Source organism: Chelonia mydas, chromosome 11 (assembly GCF_015237465.2).
Source record: "Chelonia mydas isolate rCheMyd1 chromosome 11, rCheMyd1.pri.v2, whole genome shotgun sequence".
NCBI lineage: Eukaryota > Metazoa > Chordata > Testudines > Cheloniidae > Chelonia > Chelonia mydas.
This window is the reverse complement of record NC_051251.2, coordinates 76,517,763-76,541,433: the sequence shown is the minus strand read 5'-3', so window position 1 is coordinate 76,541,433 and position 23,671 is coordinate 76,517,763. Positions and strand designations below refer to the sequence as shown.

The following is a 23,671-nucleotide window of genomic DNA, read 5'->3' as shown; positions in this document are numbered from 1 at the left end:
ACGCAGCGGCGTCTCGGGGGGAGATGCCAGCACCAGGTGATACAGCCCTGAGAGGCATGTTAAGCTTGGTGAAACATCCCAAGGGGTAGAACTGAGCCCCAAGCCCAGTAACTGACTGATACTCCGCAGTGCACCCCCGGAGCTACTCGACTCAGTGCTAGAGGCGTTCGAATGCAGCTATTTGGTACTTTCAGAAAACCTCTGGCCCCACCCACACTCAACTCTTCACTTCCTCCCTGTCCCGCACAGGCTGCCTATATATCAGCACTAGGAAGGAAAAAGCAGCAGAGCGTGTTGCAAAGATCCCGGCAAGTGATTGCTCCTCACTGCTCTTCAGGCGGAACCTCACACCCAACAACTTATTTCACAACAGCCTGCGAACAGCTGGCCAGGGGCCAAGGAGAAGACTTGATGTATGGTAAAAACAATTCCTTCCTGGTGCTTCCATGCCCTTGCAGGGGGAGCTGCTCTGCCTGTCTGTGGGTTTTCCTATCGCATTGCTTGCTGCATGGCAGCGTATTGCTTGGGTTACACTCCACTCTGTCCAGAAAGGACGCGGGGTCTCCCAATGTGTGTCCCAGAAAGCTTGGAACAGTCTGTTGGGGGAGCCCAAGTTCAGGTCCCTGCTCTGCCCTAGGTGTCCTGGTGGCCTTGGGCAGTGCTCGCTGGGCCTCATGCCCCCATCCGTGCCGGGGGAGCTACAGCCCTGCCCTGCCTCCCAGGGGTGTGCTAAGGAGACAGCACGCTCAGGTGCTACAGAGACAGACAGAGCTTCTCGCCCCCTGCCGCCTCAGACTGACTGGGGGGGATGCAGGGAGCCCCTTTCTAAAGTCAAGCTCTGCCTCTTGAATGTGCTCCGTGTTAGAGGGGGAGACGAGCGTGGAATTGTTGACGATTGAGATGCAGGATTTGGGGCCCAGCGCACTATTGCTCTGCCCTTTGGGGGGTAAAGCAGAGCAGGGTGGATGTAAAATGCCACCGTTCTGGTCTGATAACACCCGCTTGGCACTCAGTCTGCGTTGGTGCACATGGCTGCCCAGGAACAAGGGAGTGGGGGATGGGAGCCTCAGTCTGTGCACATGGACAGAACAGTGCGTAGTGTTTGTTAGGACAGGGAAACGCATCTGTCACTCCGAAAACGGCCTAGATTATAGGGTTTACCAGCAGATTGGTTAGATGCTGACGGTGACTGCTTGCAGCATGCTCTGTGATTGTTCCTGTGTAGTAACGATCTGTGATAGACTGGGCTGGTGAGCTCTGATCTGATTGCTGTGTGTTCTCACTCTAGCTATGCCTAGAAGCTAAAAGGAGAAATTTGCCAGTTGTCTGGACTCTCGGTTTTTAATTTCCACTGGTGTATTTGCAAATGCTGATCCTTCCTGTCTGTAGAGGGCAATGTGTCTGAATATTGGCTAGCATTTCAGCATGCCCTCTCTCTGGGCTTGCTCTTAGGTTTGTTACAAACCCAGATGCAGACATTAAAAAAGCCAACATGCTCAGTAATGAACAATGGCAGGCCTGGGAACCAGCCCCAGATCATCAGCGAGCCGGACAGGATGTGGCATTACAGTCAACAGGCTGCCCAAGGATCAGACTGCAGCTTCGTGCTCTGAACAACAACAGGGTCAATGTCACCTTCAAAGCGTGCGCTCCCCAGCGAGGCTCTGCTCAGCCCGGGCAGGGGCCAAGAGGGAGCACCGCGCCAGGCCACCCACTCAGGGAGAGGCCCCAATCTGGCCCTAATGTACTGAGAGGTAGCTACAGTCTTTACTCCTACTTTCTGACAGGCTGTGTCTGGGAATGCCCTCTGCTCAAATAGATTGGTTAGTCTCTAAGGTGCCACAAGTCCTCCTTCCCTCTGCTCTGTGTGTTTGTTTGAAGAAGGGCTTCATGTCACTTCCTTGGAAGCACTGCCCCGGCTGGAGCTAGGGCAGCCATCTGCTAAGCCAGGGCTCCTTTGTGTTGGTGGGATTGGGCCTGCCCGCTCGAGGGAAGGTAGCAGAGCCAGGCAAGAAGATGGGTCGCCTGCTCTTTGCTGTCTCTGCTCCTCCATGCGACACCTAATAACACTGCTAACTGTTGCTGTTAATACAGAATCAAAGATGTGTAGGGCCCTTTACAGACAAATGCCATGGCCCTGAGGAGCTCACAGTCTAGGGCAGGTACAACATCACATGGGGGGGCGGCTGGTGACCCAGCCATTGGGGGAGGCTAGCCCCAGGCCCCAGCCCTCCCCATCTGCCCCCCTCCCCTCAGGAGCCCATAGCACCCCCACTGCGGGCCCTGGCCTCAGCGCCGAGGGGCCAGGGGGTGAGGCCCCAGCCCCTGTGCTCTGGGCGGGGCAGCCAGCCCCGGTGCTCTGGGCAGCAACACTCCAGCACCAGCCGCCCCGACTCCCTGCGGCAGGCCAGCCGGCCAGCCAGCCCGGGCAGAGCGGGGGAACGCAGCGGGGGCCTGGCCTGGGGGTGGAGCGTGGGTGGCCTCATGCGAGGCTGTTTGGCAAGGCACAGCTTCCCCCTGCCTGTGACCACATGGCCCCGGGCGGGAAGAGGAGCAGTGGGAGGAGAGCTACACAGCACAGGGGCAGGATTATGGCAGGTCGTTTCCAATGCCTAAAAAGGGCAACATCCTATTTTTAATGAAAGAAAAGGAAATATTTGGGCAAACAAAATGGCTTCAGTGTGTGGTGTGTCATGGGAATGCAGGCCAGATAAATAGCCTTTATTTTACAGTCAGCATTGTTTTACCCCCTTTAACAGTAGCCAAAATCCCATAAACCCACCTTCTACTCCCCAGGGCAGACTCACAGCCAAATTTGGGAACATTTGCAGAGGAATCGTACTCAGACGCAAACACATGACTTCTTGTGAGAAGAGCCTAGATGTCATGGTTTTTGCCATGGCGGTCACATCCTGCCTTAGTCATGAAGTCACTTGGTTTTGTGTGTTTCATCTCTATTTTTATTCCAGTTTCTTTTACATTGCAGACCAGTACAATACCTAACATTTCCAATAGCATTTTCTACTTTCAAAGTGAAATAAATGTTCAGAGTCCGAGATCTAAATGCCAGAAGATCACTCGATCCTGATCATCTAGTCTGATTTCCTGTATAACTACAGGTCAGAGAATGTCACCCAGGGATTTGCCAATCAATTATTGTGGAGCTCAAATGTTTTTTTTAAAAAGACATCCAATCTTGATTTAAAGAAGCCAGGTGATGAAAATCCATCACAAATCTCATGGCGCCATTCGAATGCTTAATTCCCCTCACTACTAAAACTTTTCTCCTTATTTCCAGTTTGAACTTGTCTGAGTTTAATTTCCAGCCATAGCCCCTCATTCAGCCTTTTCTCCTAAAGAGCCCTCTAGTATCAGACAGCTTTCCTCTGTGGAGGTACTTGCAGAGGTTGATCGAGTCATCTCTTCATCTTCTTTCTGATATGCTCAAAAGATTGCGCTCCTTTATTTTCTCACCATAAAAGTAGGTTTTCCATCTCCCCAATCCTTTGTGAGTCTCTCTTCTAAACCCTCTCCAACTGTGCGATACTCTTCCTGAAATGCGGACACCAGAACTGGACACCATATTCCAGTAGCCATCACACCAGTGCCAAATACAGAGGCAATACCAAATCCCTGCTCCTACTTGCTCGTCCACTGTTAATACATCAGAAGATCACGTACGGTGAGTTCCATTCATTTAAATTCAATGAGATTTTATTGGTACCACAATCTATGCGAGCATTGTTAGGAGAGTCATTTTCTCCATGGCTCGTGTGCAATCAGTTCTTCATTAGGAACCCCACGCCCTTCTCAGAGGGGCTGCTTTCCAGGAGGATGCCCCCCCAGCCTGTCTGTGTGACCCGCTTCTTTGTTCCTTGCACCTGGCTGAAATGATTGCTCCTCCTAGCCCACTATGCAGCATATGGCTGAGCATTATTGCCCCAGGCTGGACCCGGAGAGGGTCAGTAACTTGCATGGCAGGGCAGGGTACCGCAGTGTAGTGATCTAGGTTAATGGACTGGAAGAAGGAAAAGCCTGGCTCTGCCCCCAACATACCGTGTGCCCATAGACCAGTCACCTCCCCTCTCGGAGCCTGGGCTGGCCCCTTGGTAGAGTGGGGTTAAGAATACCTTACGGGGAGGGGCTTGGGGATGGGTTCATCAGGTAAGCAGCTTGAGTGAAATTGGAAGAGCCTGGGAACAGAACGCAGCCATTGCTGGCTTCCAGCTCTCTGCCCCGGCTGCTGGCTAATGCAGCTCTCTCCTGCGTCCTGACAGAGTTGTGCTTTTCATAGCCACGGAGCAGCCATCTGCTCTCAAGCAGCATGTGTTTTACTTCAGGGGAAACCAGTGAGAAAAAACAAGCTGAGGCTCCGGGGAAGAGCCCGGTGTGTGGCTGTATGTCTGCCCCTGACTGCAGCCCCGATTGGCAGCTGGCTTGGGAGAGCCCACTTAAAGGGGCCCTATACAGAACACAACCCTGGCAGCTCTGTAGCTATCCCCACCACAAAGCCGAGCTCCCGAGGGCTGCCAGGCCTCCGAAGACCACTAGGACCCATTGTTCCTATGTCAGCAGGGAATGGTGCATAAGGGAAATGCCCCAAACCCTGAAGCAGGTTCCTGAAAGGGTGTTATGAGGAACAATGCAGTAAAGATTCTGAGGACCTGCAGCCCTGGGTGCCCCATAACTAGCTATGCTAGAGAGTGGCACTGTGTATTGTCAGCAAGGAGTTAATAGGAAAATTTTCAACATTGCACAACGAAGCAAAAGGAGAAATGACAGCAGCTTTCCCTTCCGTGTTACATTCCAGGAGATGTCATATCAAAATGCTGCAATGTGGCTACCAAAAGGCACTGAAACTTTAAGCCCAGATCTTCAAAGGTATTTAGGCTCCTAACTTCCATTGATTTCAAGTTAGGAGCCAAAATACCTTTAAGAATAAAGGCCTTGGCCCTTATGGCAGTGACAGAGGAGCAGACTTGTTAATTGTACATTGAAATATCCCAATCAAAATTGAAAACTCAGCAATGCCCCCTAGAATATGTCTGACGAGAACCCCGTGTGCTGGAGTTGTAACCGATGCAACTGAGACATTAATGTGTCACATCGCTCAAGCCTTAACTCAGAGCAGACACTGCACAACACCAGCTGGCAGTTCTTAGAAACCTGTCTTGGGCTGGTGTGCTTGCAGGGGCCACGTCGGGCTGGGTAACAATGCGAGAACAAATTCCCACTTTTTCTGGAGCAAGAAGCTTTCACAGGATTCAGTGCATGTGAAGCTGAAGTTATTCTGTATTTGGAAACTGGAGAGTGAGAAAAATGTAATCTCCCAGCTGGGCCTGAGATGGAACATCTGCCCAGTCAGGGGCATACAGTGGTGTAACAGGCTAGTTCCCCTTTTCTGGAGAGCATGCAGCCAGCTAATGACAGGGAAAGCCTAGTGAGGCACTGATTCACTGCATTCCCCGTGCAGCTGCTACATCCCCTTGGAGAGAGAAAACCAGCCTTTCCTTGCCATAATCCCCAAGGGAGGGCAGTGATGGAAACCCAGCCTGCCCTTCCCTGGTGATGAATCCCTGGGCTGTGGCCTTCACTGTTTGGGGCACAGCAGGGGTGAACCTATCTCAGTGCACCGCCAGCCAAGCCCGCCGTGTGTGTGCCGACTCTGGATCCGAGCTGCTCTGTGGTGTAAGTGTTGGTACGATGCGAGGTGGTGCGGAGAGCATGTGGGAGCCTGCACTTCACACCTCCTCAGAGTTTCTCAGGAGGCAGCTGCACGTCAGCACTCTGACAAAACCCCCTTTTTGTAACAAGAGCAATATTTCAGTGTTGGTTGTTTCTTTGACCTAGCTCATCAAATGGTGCCTGCAGGGCTCAGGGGTTCGTCACTGGAGTCTGGCTGGTGGGGATCGCACTGAACAACAGGTGCCTTGGGGATAGCTTCCAGCAGGGCCGTCACAGGGGAGCACTGACTGACATGGCTCTGGAGGGAGGGTGTCACTGCGGGTGGCTAGCCAGCCAGCCCTGAGTACTAATCAGGGACAGGTATTCCCTATAAGGAGCTGCCAGCGGGAGGAGGTCCCCTGAAGGGAGGGGGAAGCTGGAGAGGAGGCCCTGGAAAAGGCCACGCCCCAGGCCACTAGATGGGAAGAGGCAGACAAGGAGACGGACGCCAGAGAAGCTGTGAGGGGCAGAGGTTTGCGGGGAGCTGGGCCTCCCGGGAGGCAGCATTCTATACCAAAAGCAGGGAAGAACTGCAGGGCCTGAGGAGGGGCAAAGCGTCTGCAGAGAATAGAGCCCAAGAAGGGGGCAGAAGTTGTGTTCTATTTGCTGTGGGCACTGGAGAGTGCAACTGAAGACAAGCCCAGGTGGGGCAGAAGCTCTTGTGTTTATTGCTTTTGATTTATGGGACGCTGTGGGTTTAAAAGATGGGGGAATGGAAGTGAGCGTCAGCTGTCTGGAGGGCCAAGTCTCCCCACAGGCCACTGGTGTCCCAAGGAGAGCTGTGAGGGTGTGCCTTTGGGACAGCAAGTCGGTGACGCTGCTGTTAGTCATGGAGTGTAAGGCCAGACAGGACCACTCAGTGATCTGGTCTGACCTGTGCAGCACAGGCCAGCACCCACACACAAACCCAGCCCGAAAGCACGGGAAAGAGGTCATTAACCACAGAGATCTTCTCAGTGCAATGACAGGCCATGAGGCAGTCCCTTTGGCAATGCTCACAGCCAGCTCTATTCCCCTCCAGAGAGGGAGGCTGAGAGATCTCTCTTCTCTTCTGCCAGGGCCCCTGCAAAGCTGCTTGCAGTTGGACCAGCCTGCACAGTGTCTCATCAAGTCAGTGCCTTCGCCTGCTCCCAGCGCCTAAAGGCTCCTGCCATGGGGAGCGTGTGTCTGACTTTGCAGAAAACCCTGAGATGACGTAGCACAGCGTCAGGGTCTCACTGAACTGGAGGAGAGCAGAATGGGGTGGAACCCCGTTCCCCTGACTGAACCTGGCCCAGTCTCTGAAAGGGCGGCACTAAGGCTATGGGGAAGATCTCTGCCCCAATGAAGTCAGAGTCCTTGGCTCACTGCTGACAGACAGGGCTATAAGGGTCCAAGTTGCCAACTTATGTCTGACCCTTGCTCAAGAAAGATGGTTCTGCATCAGCAGGGTGCAATGTAAGACAAGCAGGCATTCCCCTAACCCAGTGGTCCTCAACCTTTCCAGACAACTGCCTCCCTTCCAGGAGGCTGATTTGGCTTGTGTGCCGCACGTTACACCTACTTAAAATCTACTTGCTTACAAAATCAGACATAACAACACAAAAGTGTCCCAGCCCACTATTACTGACAAATGGCTTCCTTTCTCATTGTTACCATGTAATTATAAAATATATCGACTGGACTATAGAGATTGTACTTACATTTCAGCGTGTCGTATACAGAGCAGTATAAACAAGTCATTGTCTGTATGAAATTTGAGTTTGCACTGATTTCGCTGGTGCTTTTTCTGTAGCCTGTTGTAAAACTAGACCAATACCGAGATGAGTTGCTATACCCCCTGGAAGACCTGTGTGTACCCCCGGGGGGTACACATGCTCCTGGTGGAGAACCACTGCCCTAGCAGTGGCTGGGAGGTAGAAAACAAGTTGGGACGGGCGGTGCGACTGGGGCACACCCCTGCTACTAGGGGAAGTCGCTGTAGGGGCACCACGGTGCTACAGACGGGCACTTCAGCAACGGGAATGCCAATGCCATTAATGCTGCTCCGGCTCCTGACAGGGAACAGCGGGGGCAGTCATCCCGCCCCCGCACGATAACGAGTTGGTGGGTAGGCAAGGGAACACAAGCAGCGGCATCTGAGGAGTGGTTATGGGGGAGGAAGGAAGGAAAGGTCTGGAGGAGACAAGATGACTGCTCTAAACTGACCCCCTCTGCAGCCGTCTGTGGGTGGTGGCAGGGCTGGCGGCTCACTCAGCATGGAGGGCGCTCAGCTGACAACTGCATTCTGTGCCCAGGCTAGTTTTTACAACATAAAATGAGCTGAAAATGGCTTTCAGACCAAAAACAACTGCTGAAAACCTGCCAGGCTCCTGGGAGGGGGAGCAGGGTCCACACAGCCAAGAGAACCTTTTCAGATATTCGAAAAAAGATACTGACAATGGGTGAAAGGCACTGTGGTGCAGAGGACCCCCACACCAGGCTAGCACCCCACTAGATCCCACTGACACCCTCAAAATGGGCTCAAAGCAACCTGCAAAGGGTTGTAAATAAACTGGGCTTGGCACCATTTTTGCTTCTTTACGATGGAGAAAGAGCCTGAATTTTTTAAATTGTTTGTTCTTTACCTCAGAAATGGCTGGTGTGCCAATGTGAAGACTTCTGGGACACCTCAGGGATGTCTGGCAGCTCTTAACACCCCAGATGAAGGGCTGTGGGGGTTGAATCTTTAACAAAGGCTTCCTCTATCCTAAATGCTAGTTAGTCCTTGGCGTTCACCGGGTGCTCAGAAAGAGAGAACTCAGACAGTCTGACTAAAAACCTCTCCCCCGCAGCTCAGCTTACATGCTGGTGGTTCTGCTGGGCTTACCATTGCACTTGCTCTCCAGTCAGGCCTAGACAGGACATGAATTTCTGATAACAAACAAGCAGAAAAGAAAAGGCCTCACCCATTTTCGGAGAGAGCATGTGCCCAGTTTGGTTCTTGTGCAGAGCCCTAGTTCTTGCCCTCTGCTCAGGGCTGAATTTCACCCAGTCCCGGGGGAAAGAGCCTATAACTCTTCCTTCACAACTCTCTCTAGCCCTCTGCTAACAACTCTTTTCCATAATGATCCATCCCCTGTGTCACCCGCACCTCAAAAAGCCAAGTCTGATAGCAATGAGCTATGCCAGGGTACGTATGAATAATGAAAGGAGCCAGGGATTTCTGTGTACCCCCAGCATACACCAGTGCCCTGTGACTGTGCCCAGATGGGGAGTTCCTAAGCTATTCCAGCTTCCCCCTGTGAGAAAACCTCAGTGCACGCAAAGAGGAAATTTCCTCCCATTCTGGGGGCAAAGCAGTTGCCTTTAACATTTGAAAGGTTTTCAAGCCCTGCTTATAAAATAAACCCTGGGGAACAAGCTCCAGGAGAGCCCAGTGAGATTGCCTCGCGCAAACTGAGCCGGCTGCTTCTCAGGAGTGATCTGACGAACGGCCAGCCTCCGTAAGCTGAAGACCAGCTGGGGAAGTTCTCCTTGGTTCTCTAAAATATGGCTGTGTTGGGGCTCCCCATTCATCTCATACAGGCCCTACCCCACCCCGGTCACTATCAGCCACGGATAAAAGGCCTTGGGAAATATTGCTTTCCAGGGAGTGACTTTTTCTCTCTTCAGACATATATTCGATATGACTAATTTCCCCAGGTTTTCTATGGAGGTACATAACAGCAGGGGTGAGTTCAGGAAGAGGAAGAAGCACATCACATGATGGGGAGGTCAGATGGGAAGGGGCTGGGCTCCAGTGATAAGTTTCCAATCACCCAGCCGCTGCTCTGTCTTTATGCCTCAGGGAGGGTCGAGGGCCTCAGCAAACTACTTGTTATATCTAGGTAACGGCTACAGTGGCCTTCCTAATACAGACCCTGCAGTGATGCTGTGCAATGCTGCACACACTGGTGGGAGACCTCTCTCATCATTGTGAAACTGGGCAGGAGATAACTTATATGAACAACGAATCTCTTTCCTTCCACAACTTCAGCCACTTCTATCAAATCCCTGAGCTGGGGGTACTGCAACTCGGGCTGTGTGGCAATCGACTGTTCTAATCCACTCTGCCCACTCGCTAGCTCAAGGCTTCTCAAATGTTTACGGTGTGACTCATAGTGTAGTTTCCTGGCCAATGGCCCCTCCATTCCCAACCACAGAGACCATCGGCCTTCCCAGCTTATACCACATCACTTCTCTGTAACAACCTACGTGGGACAATAATCCTAGCAACTCTTTTCAAGGGTTTTTTGTTTGTTTGTTTGTTTGTTTAGCTTTTTAAGATGTAATTTAAGAGCTGGAAACAAAGAGAAGAGTAAGGCTGTGTGAGCCGACAGGTCATCAGCAAGTGGTCTGTGGGTAGGGCTACCATTCATCCGGGTTTTTCCAGACATTGCTTCTTTTTCGATTCTCGTCCTCTGGCCCGGCGGATTTTTGAAATACAGCGGAACCTCAGAGTTCCAAACCCCTCGGGAACCGAGGTTGTTGGTAACTGAGAACAAAACGTTGGGGTTTTTCTTTCAAACGTTTACAGCTGAACATTGACTTAATACAGCTTTGAAACTTCACTATGCAGAAGAAACATGCTGCTCTCCCTGTATTTTTTTTAGCAGCTTACGTTTAATCCAGCGCTGTCCCATGTCTGCTGTTTGGTGTTTTGGTCTCTGCTGCTGCCTGACTGCGTAATTCTGGTTCCCAGTGAGGTGTGCGGCTGACCGGTCAGTTTGTGACGCTGAGGTTCTTCTGGAAGAGCCAATCTTCATGAGCCGATGCTGCAGCTCAGAAAGAGCACCGACTGGTCCGCCTCCCAGCTGGCCCCTTCCCTGCATCCCCATCTGGTTGCCTCCTGGCAGCGGCTGGATCCCACCCAGCCCGGCCCCGGCTCCCAGCGCTGGGGACGGGGAGAGTCCCGCAGGGAGGCGATGACGGAGCTGGTGCTGTGTCCTGAGTCTGCTCCAGCTGCCCTGCTTCTGTGACAGGGAGTGACACTGCCCCCCACCTTGGGAGTGGGGCCCCAGGTACCCCCTCCAGCACCCCACAAGTACCCCCTCCCAGTACAACCCACTTCCACCACTCCCCAGGTACCCCTCCCAGGACACCACACACTCCTACAGCACCCCCCAGGTACCCCTCCCGGGACACCACGCACCCCTACGGCACCGCCCAGGTGCCCCTCCCGGGACACCACGCGCCCCTACGGCACCCCCCAGGTGCCCCTCCCGGGACACCACGCGCCCCTACGGCACCCCCCAGGTACCCCTCCCGGGACACCACGCGCCCCTACGGCACCGCCCAGGTGCCCCTCCCGGGACACCACGCACCCCTACGGCACCGCCCAGGTACCCCTCCCGGGACACCACGCACCCCTACGGCACCGCCCAGGTGCCCCTCCCGGGACACCACGCACCCCTACGGCACCCCCCAGGTACCCCTCCCAGGACACCACACACCCCTACAGCACCCCCCAGGTACCCCTCCCGGGACACCACGCACCCCTACGGCACCGCCCAGGTGCCCCTCCCGGGACACCACGCACCCCTACGGCACCGCCCAGGTGCCCCTCCCGGGACACCACGCACCCCTACGGCACCCCCCAGGTACCCCTCCCGGGACACCACGCACCCCTACGGCACCGCCCAGGTGCCCCTCCCGGGACACCACGCGCCCCTACGGCACCCCCCAGGTGCCCCTCCCGGGACACCACGCGCCCCTACGGCACCCCCCAGGTACCCCTCCCGGGACACCACGCGCCCCTACGGCACCGCCCAGGTGCCCCTCCCGGGACACCACGCACCCCTACGGCACCGCCCAGGTACCCCTCCCGGGACACCACGCACCCCTACGGCACCCCCCAGGTGCCCCTCCCGGGACACCACGCGCCCCTACGGCACCGCCCAGGTGCCCCTCCCGGGACACCACGCGCCCCTACGGCACCGCCCAGGTGCCCCTCCCGGGACACCACGCGCCCCTACGGCACCCCCCAGGTGCCCCTCCCGGGACACCACGCGCCCCTACGGCACCCCCCAGGTGCCCCTCCCGGGACACCACGCGCCCCTACGGCACCCCCCAGGTGCCCCTCCCGGGACACCACGCGCCCCTACGGCACCCCCCAGGTGCCCCTCCCGGGACACCACGCGCCCCTACGGCACCCCCCAGGTACCCCTCCCGGGACACCACGCGCCCCTACGGCACCGCCCAGGTGCCCCTCCCGGGACACCACGCGCCCCTACGGCACCCCCCAGGTGCCCCTCCCGGGACACCACGCGCCCCTACGGCACCCCCCAGGTACCCCTCCCGGGACACCACGCGCCCCTACGGCACCGCCCAGGTGCCCCTCCCGGGACACCACGCGCCCCTACGGCACCGCCCAGATGCCCCTCCCGGGACACCACGCGCCCCTACGGCACCCCCCAGGTGCCCCTCCCGGGACACCACGCGCCCCTACGGCACCCCCCAGGTGCCCCTCCCGGGACACCACGCGCCCCTACGGCACCGCCCAGGTGCCCCTCCCGGGACACCACGCGCCCCTACGGCACCCCCCAGGTGCCCCTCCCGGGACACCACGCGCCCCTACGGCACCGCCCAGGTGCCCCTCCCGGGACACCACGCGCCCCTACGGCACCGCCCAGGTGCCCCTCCCGGGACACCACGCGCCCCTACGGCACCGCCCAGGTGCCCCTCCCGGGACACCACGCGCCCCTACGGCACCCCCCAGGTGCCCCTCCCGGGACACCACGCGCCCCTACGGCACCCCCCAGGTGCCCCTCCCGGGACACCACGCGCCCCTACGGCACCCCCCAGGTGCCCCTCCCGGGACACCACGCGCCCCTACGGCACCGCCCAGGTGCCCCTCCCGGGACACCACGCGCCCCTACGGCACCGCCCAGGTGCCCCTCCCGGGACACCACGCGCCCCTACGGCACCCCCCAGGTGCCCCTCCCGGGACACCACGCGCCCCTACGGCACCGCCCAGGTGCCCCTCCCGGGACACCACGCGCCCCTACGGCACCGCCCAGGTACCCCTCCCGGGACACCACGCGCCCCTACGGCACCGCCCAGGTGCCCCTCCCGGGACACCACGCGCCCCTACGGCACCCCCCAGGTGCCCCTCCCGGGACACCACGCGCCCCTACGGCACCCCCCAGGTGCCCCTCCCGGGACACCACGCGCCCCTACGGCACCCCCCAGGTGCCCCTCCCGGGACACCACGCGCCCCTACGGCACCCCCCAGGTGCCCCTCCCGGGACACCACGCGCCCCTACGGCACCGCCCAGGTGCCCCTCCCGGGACACCACGCGCCCCTACGGCACCGCCCAGGTGCCCCTCCCGGGACACCACGCGCCCCTACGGCACCCCCCAGGTGCCCCTCCCGGGACACCACGCGCCCCTACGGCACCCCCCAGGTGCCCCTCCCGGGACACCACGCGCCCCTACGGCACCGCCCAGGTGCCCCTCCCGGGACACCACGCGCCCCTACGGCACCGCCCAGGTGCCCCTCCCGGGACACCACGCGCCCCTACGGCACCCCCCAGGTGCCCCTCCCGGGAAACCACGCGCCCCTACGGCACCCCCCAGGTGCCCCTCCCGGGACACCACGCGCCCCTACGGCACCCCCCAGGTGCCCCTCCCGGGACACCACGCGCCCCTACGGCACCGCCCAGGTGCCCCTCCCGGGACACCACGCGCCCCTACGGCACCCCCCAGGTGCCCCTCCCGGGACCCCACGCGCCCCTACGGCACCGCCCAGGTGCCCCTCCCGGGACACCACGCGCCCCTACGGCACCCCCCAGGTGCCCCTCCCGGGACACCACGCGCCCCTACGGCACCCCCCAGGTGCCCCTCCCGGGACACCACGCGCCCCTACGGCACCGCCCAGGTGCCCCTCCCGGGACACCACGCGCCCCTACGGCACCCCCCAGGTACCCCTCCCGGGACACCACGCGCCCCTACGGCACCGCCCAGGTGCCCCTCCCGGGACACCACGCGCCCCTACGGCACCGCCCAGATGCCCCTCCCGGGACACCACGCGCCCCTACGGCACCCCCCAGGTGCCCCTCCCGGGACACCACGCGCCCCTACGGCACCGCCCAGGTGCCCCTCCCGGGACACCACGCGCCCCTACGGCACCGCCCAGGTGCCCCTCCCGGGACACCACGCGCCCCTACGGCACCCCCCAGGTGCCCCTCCCGGGACACCACGCGCCCCTACGGCACCGCCCAGGTGCCCCTCCCGGGACACCACGCGCCCCTACGGCACCGCCCAGGTGCCCCTCCCGGGACACCACGCGCCCCTACGGCACCGCCCAGGTGCCCCTCCCGGGACACCACGCGCCCCTACGGCACCCCCCAGGTGCCCCTCCCGGGACACCACGCGCCCCTACGGCACCCCCCAGGTGCCCCTCCCGGGACACCACGCGCCCCTACGGCACCCCCCAGGTGCCCCTCCCGGGACACCACGCGCCCCTACGGCACCGCCCAGGTGCCCCTCCCGGGACACCACGCGCCCCTACGGCACCGCCCAGGTGCCCCTCCCGGGACACCACGCGCCCCTACGGCACCGCCCAGGTGCCCCTCCCGGGACACCACGCGCCCCTACGGCACCGCCCAGGTGCCCCTCCCGGGACACCACGCGCCCCTACGGCACCGCCCAGGTACCCCTCCCGGGACACCACGCGCCCCTACGGCACCGCCCAGGTGCCCCTCCCGGGACACCACGCGCCCCTACGGCACCCCCCAGGTGCCCCTCCCGGGACACCACGCGCCCCTACGGCACCCCCCAAGTGCCCCTCCCGGGACACCACGCGCCCCTACGGCACCCCCCAGGTGCCCCTCCCGGGACACCACGCGCCCCTACGGCACCGCCCAGGTGCCCCTCCCGGGACACCACGCGCCCCTACGGCACCGCCCAGGTGCCCCTCCCGGGACACCACGCGCCCCTACGGCACCCCCCAGGTGCCCCTCCCGGGACACCACGCGCCCCTACGGCACCCCCCAGGTGCCCCTCCCGGGACACCACGCGCCCCTACGGCACCGCCCAGGTGCCCCTCCCGGGACACCACGCGCCCCTACGGCCCCGCCCAGGTGCCCCTCCCGGGACACCACGCGCCCCTACGGCACCCCCCCGGTGCCCCTCCCGGGAAACCACGCGCCCCTACGGCACCCCCAGGTGCCCCTCCCGGGACACCACGCGCCCCTACGGCACCCCCCAGGTGCCCCTCCCGGGACACCACGCGCCCCTACGGCACCGCCCAGGTGCCCCTCCCGGGACACCACGCGCCCCTACGGCACCCCCCAGGTGCCCCTCCCGGGACCCCACGCGCCCCTACGGCACCGCCCAGGTGCCCCTCCCGGGACCCCACGCGCCCCTACGGCACCGCCCAGGTGCCCCTCCCGGGACCCCACGCGCCCCTACGGCACCGCCCAGGTGCCCCTCCCGGGACACCACGCACCCCTACGGCACCGCCCAGGTGCCCCTCCCGGGACACACACACACACACCCCTACAGCACCCCCTAGCTGTACCCCCTCTGCCCCTCCAGCAGTGTCCTCTTTTGGGGAACTGAAGCATGGTAACCCTGGTTTTTAAGGCCCAGCTTGACAAAGCCCTGGCTGGGATGATTTAGTTCGGGATTGGTCCTAGGGCTTTGAGCAGGGGGTTGGACTAGTTGAGCTCCTGAGGTCCCTTCCAACCCCGATATTCTATGATTCTATGGTCTGTGGGAACCATGGGAGGGAACTACTCTGGGATGTTTCAAGGGCACCCCCTCCCCATGCCATGTGAGCAGCTACATACTACTGACGCTAGGGCCTGGAGAGCAGAATCTGCCCGTCACCTCTGCCAGGACTGGTGGCTTTTGCTTTTTTGTTTTCCCCTGTTCCGGTTGCTCCTCTTTGGTTGCTGCCCTGAGGCTTTGCAGGAGGGTGAGTGTCACACAACCCGCCCCCCGCTGCACACTCACCAGGCTGCGGGGTTTGGGTGCCAGCAGGCCAGACCTGTGTGACCCTTTGCTTCTGAGTAGGTTGCCATAACCTCTCTGGCGGGGCACAGGCTCTCTGTCTGTAACCCCTTCACAGAAGTGAGACCCTGCGGCCCAGCTGCCCACCGCCCCCAGGACAAGTGCTGGCCCCCCCAAGCCTCGCAGTAGCTTAGCACATAACCCTTTCCCAGAGCTCCAACCTTGTGAGCCCTCCGGGTTTTCAGTTCACCTCTTCAGGGGCACATGAGAATGGAAGGAGACAGACACGGAGGCTTTGTAGGGGTTCCCCAAAACCAGTCATGTGTTAATCTAGCTAGCATAAGAAATATACAGATCTAGACAAATCCATAAATGCCTACACACATTTCTCCACCTCAGTTTCTTCACCCCTCTTGGAGTGTTTTTGGGTTGGGATCAGGATCCCCTTGAGGAGTCCAGGATCCGCCTTCTGCACATGCCTTCTCCTCCAAATAATGGTCTCCTTCTCTCTCCTGTGTAGCTAGTTCCCTTCTTCCTCAGCTGGTCCTGCAGTTAAACAAGACCTCTCTGCTCCCAAAGCATGCCCCTCTCTTCAGCTCTCCTGCTCAAGTTCCCGGCATGTGAGTCCTTCTGAGTTTCCCCTTAGTCTCTCAGTCTCAGTGGCTTTCACCTGATCTCCTTGTTCTGCTTCAGGGGAAATTCCACTGCTCTAAGCCCCAGCCATGCACACAGACTGAGGTCCCTGGGCTTCAGCCATCCCAGTGGCCTCAGGTGCTCCCCCTTGAATGGGAGCACCTTAGATTCAGTGGCCCTCCATTGTTCCTGATTGGGGAGATACATAGGCTTAGGAGCATAGGGGTAACCCTGCTTACCCCGAGGCATTCAATGCTACATCATTTCATAACATCAACCAGAATTCCTAAGTTGTACGCAGACAGCTTTCCCACACAGGCTTGCAGCCTTTTCTCACAGCCAAACACCGCTGCCTGAGTGCCATTACTAGATAAGGCTGGTAGAACTGTCAATAACAATGCTGAAAAGGCAGACGTAGCCAGTAAATATTTCTACTTTGTGTTTAGAAAGAAGCTGGCTGACACATTCACAGCATACCATCATAATGAAATGCTTTCTATTCCGACAGTAACTACAAATGTTAACCTGCACTGCTAAAGTTAACCTTTATCAATCGCAGGACTGAATAACTGGCACTAAAGAGTTTTAAAAGAATTAACTGAGGAGTTCTCTGGATGTTTGTTCAACATCTTCATTAATGATCTGGATGATGGGATGGATTGCACCCTCAGCTGGGGGGAGAGCTAGAAAAGCTGGAGGGTAGGGACAGGGTCCAGAGTGACTTAGACAAATTGGAGAATTAGGCCAAAAGAAATCTGAGGAGGTTCCACAAGGACAAGTGCAGAGTCCTGCACTTAGGACGGAAGAATCCCATGCACCGCTACAGACTAGGGACCGAATGGCTAAGCAGCAGTTCTGCAGAAAAGGATGTGCGGGTTACAGTGGGCGAGAAGCTGGATATGAGTCAGCTGTGTGCCCTGGTTGCCAAGAGGGCTATTGGCACATTGGGCTGCATTAGTAGGAGCATTGCCCGCAGACCGAGGGAAGTGATTATTCCCCTCTATTCGGCACTGGTGAGGCCACATCGGGAGTATTGCGTCCAGTTTTGGGCCCCCCACTACAGAAAGGATGTGGACAAATTGGAAAGAATCCAGCGGAGGCCAACAAAAATGATCAGGGAGCTGGAGCACATGACTTAAAGGAGAGGCTGAAGGAACTGGGCTTATTTAGTCTGCAGAAGAGAAGAGTGAGGGGGGGATTTGATAGCTGCTTTCAACTACCTGAAAGGGGGTTCCAAAGAGGATGGAGCTCGGCTGTTCTCAGTGGGGGCAGATGACAGAACAAGGAACAATGGTCTCAAGTTGCAGTGGGGGAGGTCTAGGTTGGCTATTAGGAAAAACTGTTTCACTAAGAGGGTGGCGAAGCACTGGAATGTGTTACCTAGGGAGGTGGTGGAATCTCCTTCCTTAGAAGTTTTTAAGGTCAGGCTTGACAAAGCCCTGGCTGGGATGATTTAGTTGGGGATTGGTCCTGCTTTGAGCAGGGGGCTGGACTAGATGACCTCCTGAGATCTTTTCCAACCCTAATCGTCTATGACTCTATAACTAAGAAATCTTGGAAGACTGTGTAAATTCCAGGGGACCGAAAAAAGCTAGTGTTATGCCAATATTTAAAAAGGGTAAACAGGATGACCCAGGCAACGATAAGCCAGTTAACTTGACATGGATCCTGAGCAAAGTCTGCATCAGTAACACATTAAAGGGTGGCAGCATCGTTAACGACAGTATGGGTTTATGGGAAATAGGTCTTGTCAGATGAACTTGAAATACTATTCTTTGCTGAGATTAAATTTACCGTGGGAGGTGCTGTATTCCCAGGTACGTGAAGGCTTTAAATCCAGCTGAGACAGCTTTTTAAGAGATAAACTGTCGTTCAGCCAGAAGTGATTGAACTTGATTCAGAAATTACTGGGTGACATTCGCTGGTTTGTGTCATGCAGGAGGTGAGGTTAGATGAGCCTTAAAATCTAAGAAAGCTTTCCCTGGGGGTGGGGTACTGTCCCACAGCTGCATTGTCCCAAGTCGTGAATGGAGGGGCTATGTCTGGATGTGGTGGGGTTTCTATCCTTTGAAATCTTTACATCAAGATTGGGTGTCTTTCTAAAAGATACCATCTAGTTCTACCCTAAATCATGGCCTCTTGTTCAGCAGGTCAGGCCAGAATGGTCCCTTCCAGTCTTAAAATCTGTGACGGAGCCCGGCTAAACATCAGACCAGTCACATGGTATCCTGCAAAATTCCCTTTACCTGTGATGGGAAATGCCATTTATTTAGCTTTCCCCTTGACTCTGAATCCTTTCCCCATGCACACCCAGACTTAATCATCCCCTAAGGAGCCCTAGAGGGGAAAACTGCACTGATTGTGTAACTGTTTATCTGCATTACTATCACACTTTATCTGACACCTTATGTCTGCTGATGAGTTTTTAAAAAAATTCACTACATCTTGAACAGGGATCTTTGTAGCAAGCGTGTTTACTGCTCAGGCCTAAGAGCCTTTGAAAGAGTTTGTTTATTTGCTCCTTTCTTGTATCAGGGCTGCTAATTTTGGACATTTCATTTGCAGTGAAATTGCACTCATGTTTCAAGGGGAAATCATTCACTGTGCAGGAGTTTACGGGTATTTCAAACCTATTTTCCTGGTGCTGTGACTAACATTCTAAAAAGGGTAACACCCATGTTTCTTTATTTTCTTTGTTCCTTTTTTTTAACTTAATGACCCTTTCCTTGCTCCCTTGCAGCATTCAGCACTGTAGGACCACACTGGCCATGCCTCCAACAGTGAGTTGCATTGATTTGGAAAACGTGCTTCAAATAGCACGATGGTAAAACCCAGTTTTGCCCTTCGTGCAGACAAAGACAGTCCTGTTTAGAGTCCTGTTAGCTGCTTGTTCCCATCTAGACCAGGTGCTCAGTCCTGCTTACCAATGTTAAGACATTTTCCATCATGGTGCATTTCTCAGACATGGCCTATGACATGTTATCATGTCTGACCCCTGGTTATGAACAGTCATTTTACCTGACATGCTGCTGAACACGATTTAGCCATCTGAATAACCTGGGGGTGATGGGGGGGGTGGAGGCAGCGGGGGCCAGGGGGAATGGGGGATTGGGAGACCAGGGGGAGGCAGCAGGGGCCAGGGGCAATGGGTGGGGGACCAGGGGATGCAGTGAGGGCCAGGGTGCCAATATACAAGTTTGCCCAGGGTGCCATTTTCCCTAAGGCCGGCCGTGGCAGGGGTGCCATGGTCAGGGAGGCGCCGTGGTCAAGAGGCTGCTGCTGGCGGGTCCCTTGGCAGTCACCTGGAAGTTGCCGGTGGCTGTGGTAGTGAGTGGGGGCCCTGCCATTGTGCCCCCCACTATCAGCAGTTATCACTTGCCTATGGCTTTATCTTTATTTTTCTTGCAACCATTTCTGACTTGTATGCCTCATTACTTGTACTCACTTAAAGTCAATCTCTCTGTCGTGAATACGCTTGTTTTATTGCTTTATCTAATCCAGTGTGTTTGAACTGAACTGTCTGGGAGACTCCATTTGGGGTAACAGGATATATGCATATCATGTCTATTAATTAAATGATGGACTGTATACAAGCTTGTATGTGCAGAAGAGGGCTGGGTGGTGCAGGACATCCATTTCTGGGGGAAATCTAAGACTGGGGTGTGTTGGGGTCACCCTGCAGGCAGGTTGCAGCACCCACAGACATAGCTGGGAGTGACTTAAACCTGGATGCTGCGAGCAGTCCAGGACTGGAGGCTGCAGCAGCAAAGCTGTGTAAAGGGCCCCCCAAGTTAGGGGGCAGGGGACACAGCTACTCACTGGTCTGCGTTGTACCCTGCTATGTACCAATGGCACCGGGGGAAGACTTTGGAGAGGAGAAAGGAGCGATGGGGGAGGGGGAGCCCTACAGGAGAGTCCCCCAAGCTCCTTGACACAGCAGTCAGCACCCGTGGTTCTGGATCAGCTTACCCAGCCCTGGTAGCCACTCCCTTCAGCCCCGCTGAAAGCAGCGCGGCTTGGCTCGGGGCTGGTTCGGGAGAGAAACTCCCCTTTATCTCAGCGAAGGGCTGCCTCCCCCAGCCATCCCAGCCAATGAGTTCAGAAATTCTCATCTCATGTTTTGTGGTTAGAGGCCCCAAGCTGGGTGCTCGGCATGACCTCAGGGCAGGAAGTTACAGGCTTCAGGAGCAGAGAGGAACCATTCTGCCACGTGACTCCACAAGCACAAAGACAAACCCAGCCTCTCCCCCCCCCGTCAACAGGGCAGGGCCTGGCCCTTCTCGGCGCCCTGTTCAGCGCAGCCCGGCGGATGTGGCTTGGCTTACAGTGCCATGGCTGCACCGGGACGTGCTGAGGGAAGGGTTGTGCAAATGGATTTTATTTTCTGTTTTCACAGCTCATGAGTGGCTTCCCCAGCCACAGGGCCCTCCCACGGGCCGCAGCCTGGGGCGGCTCGCTGGCTGCACCCAGGGGTGGCAGCACCTGAGGGCGTTGCTGTGTGGGGTGGCTGCTCCAACAGCATTTGCAGAAGTGCTCCGGGGTGCGCAAGGTGCCGGTAGCATGGCTAGGCCAGGAGGTGCAGGGGGAAGTGGGCCAGCAGCAGGCCTTTGCTGGCTGCTCCGGTTCACTCTTGTTTTACACGACACCTTCAGGGAAGGAAGAAGTAGAAGCCCAGACTGCAGCTCGTGAGCCACCTGTGTCTCTCTTACAGTTTAAGGGCAGGCTCCCACGCCACCGCATTCTCTGCTTACCAGACTCCCTCGGGGCTTCTGCCTGCAACTCCCAGGTGTTAGCGCCGCGCAGAGAGGCAGCTGCAAATGCAGCGAGTGTCCCTTCAGCTCCCAGCTGTTTGCTGCTGCCTCTTCCCATGGCTGCAGCTCCCAGCTGGTTGACACCGGCAGCTGCTGTGCCGGGAGGGAGGAATCCCAGGCACCGCTACAGACTAGGGACCGACTGGCTCGGCAGCAGTTCTGCAGAGAAGGACCTAGGGGTTACAGTGGACGAGAAGCTGGATATGAGTCTGCAGTGTGCCCTTGTTGCCAAGAAGGCCAATGGCATTTTGGGCTGTACACGTAGGGGGATTGCCAGCAGATCGAGGGACGTGATCGTTCCCCTCTATTCGGCACTGGTGAGGCCTCATCTGGAGTAGTGTGTCCAGTTTTGGGCCCCACACTACAAGAAGGATGTGGAAATATTGGAAAGAGTCCAGCGGAGGGCAACAAAAATGATTAGGGGTCTGGAGCACATGACTTATGAGGAGAGGCTGAGGGAACTGGGATTGTTTAGTCTGCAGAAGAGAAGAATGAGGGGGGATTTGATAGCTGCTTTCAACTACCTGAAAGGGGGTTCCAAAGAGGATGGCTCTAGACTGTTCTCAGTGGTAGCAGATGACAGAAGGAGGAATAATGGTCTCAGGTTGCAGTGGGGGAGGTTTAGGTTGAATATTAGGAAAAACTTTTTCACGAGGAGGGTGGTGAAGCACTGGAATGCGTTACCTAGGGAGGTGGTGGAATCTCCTTCCTTTGAGGTTTTTAAGGTCAGGCTTGACAGAGCTCTGGCTGGGATGATTTAGTTGGGGTTGGTCCTGCTTTGAGCAGGGGGTTGGACTAGATGTCCTCTTGAGGTCCCTTCCAGCCCTGATATTCTATGATTCTATGAGGGGGCCCTGTGGCAGGTGTCTGAGCAGGGTCAGCAAACCCTGGCAAAAACATGACCCCAAGTGCCATCCCTAGGATTGCATCTGGCTTCTTCCCAGCAGGGAGGGGATCTTGGGGCTTCAGCCCAACGGGGCGTGCCTACCAGGGCTCGGGGCTTCACCGGGAGCAGGGCTGAAGTTTGGCCACCCTGGCCTATAGGGTAGGTGCTGGGAAGGGCCAGAGGAGGTGGAGGGCTGAGAGGGAGTGGGGTCTGGGATGCCTGGGAAAGGGGAGGGGCTGGAAGGGGGGCCAAAAGAGAGGACACATACAGTGCTGAGGTTGCAGGGTCCCACCTAAATCAGCTGGGTCTCCACCTCCTGTTGCCAGCTGGGGAAAGGAGGCTGCAGCGTGGGAGGCTGGGAGATGCCCTGACCCTCCTACAGGCTCTGAGTCTGAGGGGACCTTCCGTGACCGCACCGGGGAACCAGGAAACGGGCATCGGCGGCTCTGAGTCCCAGTGGGCGCTCCACCAGTGCCAAACCCCAGATGTGAACCCACGTGGGAGCCCTGCTTCCATCAACGCCTCAGATGGCACCCCAATGGCTGACAGCCATGGCCAGGGCTCTGCCCCTCCTCTACCTGACGTCCCCCTCCTGCAGCATTCACTTACAGAGCAGCAGGAGCTCTCAAACTCCAGTCCTGCCCTTCCCTCTGGTCGGGGGCTTTGCCGTGCATCCAGGTGCTGGGGCGGTGTCCTGTCCCAGTCAGCCACAGGTGCCTCTGTGAGGCTCACTGTGTAGCTTGTGAAGTCTGGCCCTTAGGGCTGGATTTGGATGTGTCACACCCCTGTGTGAGGCCAGGTCAGCTCTGGCTCCCATGCAGAGCAAGAAGGACCTGGGCTGTAGTCCATAGGATGACAAACCATCTCGACATCTTTCCAGCCCTTCCCCTTCCCCCTCTCTCTGTGCTTCCAAGATCCTTGCTGACTTACCCCTGCTGCATCCTTCCTCAGGGCTGTGCCTAAACCACAGCCAGGGATTCCAGAAGCACCTATGGGAGTTAGGAGCACAAGTCCCGCTGACTTTCGGTGGGGCGATTGTGCTCTTGACTCCCTCTGACCCTGCTTTTGGAAACCCCACCCACAATCTGGCCCTTCGTGATTCCTGTTTAACTGTTCCACGGAAGTTACTCTGCTGTCTGGCTGAGAAAGGGGTTGATGAACAGTTGGGTCTCCGTGAGATTGTCAGACCCATTTACGCTCCGTTCCCGGAGATCTAACCTGGGTTTGGCTTGTTCTGTTCTCTGCAAGTCAGCCTCCCCCAGTCAGCCTCCAGAATCGCTGTGGGTGCCCATGTCAGTGGGTGCCGATATCATTGCAGCGGTGGCCTGGCTCAGTTGCACACATGATCCCAAGGACTTCCTCTGGGCAGCTCTCCTGGCGGGCTCTGAGCCCTGACATGTCATTGTGGTGCTTTTCGTCTTGCAGGCGATGACTCGTTATTGCTGCCTCCTGATGGCTGCGGCTGGGCTGCTGCTGGCGACAACAGGTGAGCTGGTACTTGTCTCCGCTGCTTTACGAGGCAGGCAAAGTAGCCCCTGAAGCACGTTACACAGTTAGTAACACAAAGGCAGAGGAAAAAGAACCCCCAAGACATAACCTCCCAGGGAAGCATTTTGTTACCGTGATGGTAGGGTTAGCACTTGGCATCCTACACATTGTT

At 57.4% G+C, this 23,671-nt stretch overlaps 1 protein-coding gene across 3 annotated transcripts in view; it reads left to right on the top strand.

Moving 5' to 3' along the window:
- Positions 1–23,671, top strand: part of ITGB2 (integrin subunit beta 2) — a 53,795-nt gene that overhangs the window by 1,277 nt on the left and 28,847 nt on the right. Inside the window, exons 2-3 of one of the 3 annotated variants that reach the window (XM_037912467.2) lie at positions 250–418; positions 23,437–23,497. In XM_037912467.2, coding sequence (XP_037768395.1) covers positions 416–418; positions 23,437–23,497 — 64 coding nt within the window. In that variant the 5' untranslated portion in view covers positions 250–415. Of the gene's footprint in view, positions 1–249; positions 419–20,506; positions 20,676–23,436; positions 23,498–23,671 lie in introns of those variants that run through there. The other 2 variants (XM_037912468.2, XM_043525119.1) reach the window with 2 other exon arrangements.